The 1147-nt window shown below is 38.7% G+C and overlaps 1 protein-coding gene across 1 annotated transcript; it reads left to right on the plus strand.

Annotated features, from left to right (window-relative positions):
* The first annotated feature begins 295 nt into the window (after positions 1-295).
* Positions 296-906, plus strand: LOC142180844 (serine/threonine-protein kinase WNK8-like). Its single transcript, XM_075252939.1, has 2 exons — positions 296-498; positions 588-906. The coding sequence occupies exons 1-2, from the start codon at positions 296-298 to the stop codon at positions 904-906; spliced, it is 522 nt and encodes a 173-aa protein (XP_075109040.1).
* The last annotated feature ends 241 nt before the right edge of the window (positions 907-1147 follow it).

Raw genomic sequence — 1147 nt, forward strand, 5'->3', positions numbered from 1 at the left:
TACACAGAATTGAAGAGAAATCTCCATGTGATAGGTTCGTTAGATACAGTGACATGTTAGGTAGAGGGGCTTTTAAAGAGGTGTACCTAGGGATGCGTGGAACCAAATTGTTTTTCATGGAGAAGATGATGAAGCATTATTAAAAACACCAGAAAAGTTGTTCGTTGAGGTTGTTCTTTTTCATTCCTTAAACCATGAAAGGATTATGAAGTGTTTCTCTTATTGGTTCGATTTCGAGTCCAAAACCCTAAACATAATCAGAGAGTTATTCCTCTCAAGCAGTTTGAACAAGCATATGTTGAAGAGTAATAATGGGAGTTGTGCTGATCTGGGGAATATCAAGACTTGGAGCAGGCAGATTCTTGAAGGTTTGAGCTTTCTTCATGGACAGAACCCGAAGATTATCCATAGAGACATCAAGTGTGACAATATTTTTGTTCATGGTGGTGGGAAGGAGGTCAAGCTTGGAGATTTTGGGTTGGCGGTTCGTCTTATGGAGTGTGATTTCGCAAAGGAGGTTAAGGGTACGCCTCAATTCATGGCCAAGACAATGAATATGATGAACGGGTGGATATATATGCATTCAGGATGTGTCTTCTTGAGATGACTACTGGTGAATATCCATATGTGGAATGCAGCAATCCGGGGCAAATAATTAGGGAAGTGTATATCACTGGTGAAAAGCCTGCATCTCTTGGAAAGGTAAAAGACTCCAAACTGAAAGATATCATTGAGAAGTGTTTGCTTCCAATGTCTGTTAGGCCATCCGCTGAAGAGTTGCTGGAAGATCCATTCTTTCTGTACAAGTGTGGATCATCAACATTTGAGGCTTGTGGTTCTGCTGCTAGTTTTGTTAGGGGGTTACATTGTTGTGCTAGGAATATTAAGAATTTAGATTTGGTGTGATGATGATCGCAATATGCTTTCACACGTTCTAGTTTAGGATTAAGTTGTAATAGATTGGTTGATTCTTTGTTCAAGCATTCTCACGTGGAAAATTTTTTATAGTAGCCAGGAGCCTTTTATTTTCCATATTGTGTTACTAATTAGAGCTTAGTTGACTGTCTATCGAAAAAGTAATACAATCTTTGCAATTTACATTTATGAATTCAGCCTCCATTGTAGAGCAGGCAATACAAGTTTGTTT

Source organism: Nicotiana tabacum, chromosome 5, assembly GCF_000715075.1.
Source record: "Nicotiana tabacum cultivar K326 chromosome 5, ASM71507v2, whole genome shotgun sequence".
NCBI lineage: Eukaryota > Viridiplantae > Streptophyta > Magnoliopsida > Solanales > Solanaceae > Nicotiana > Nicotiana tabacum.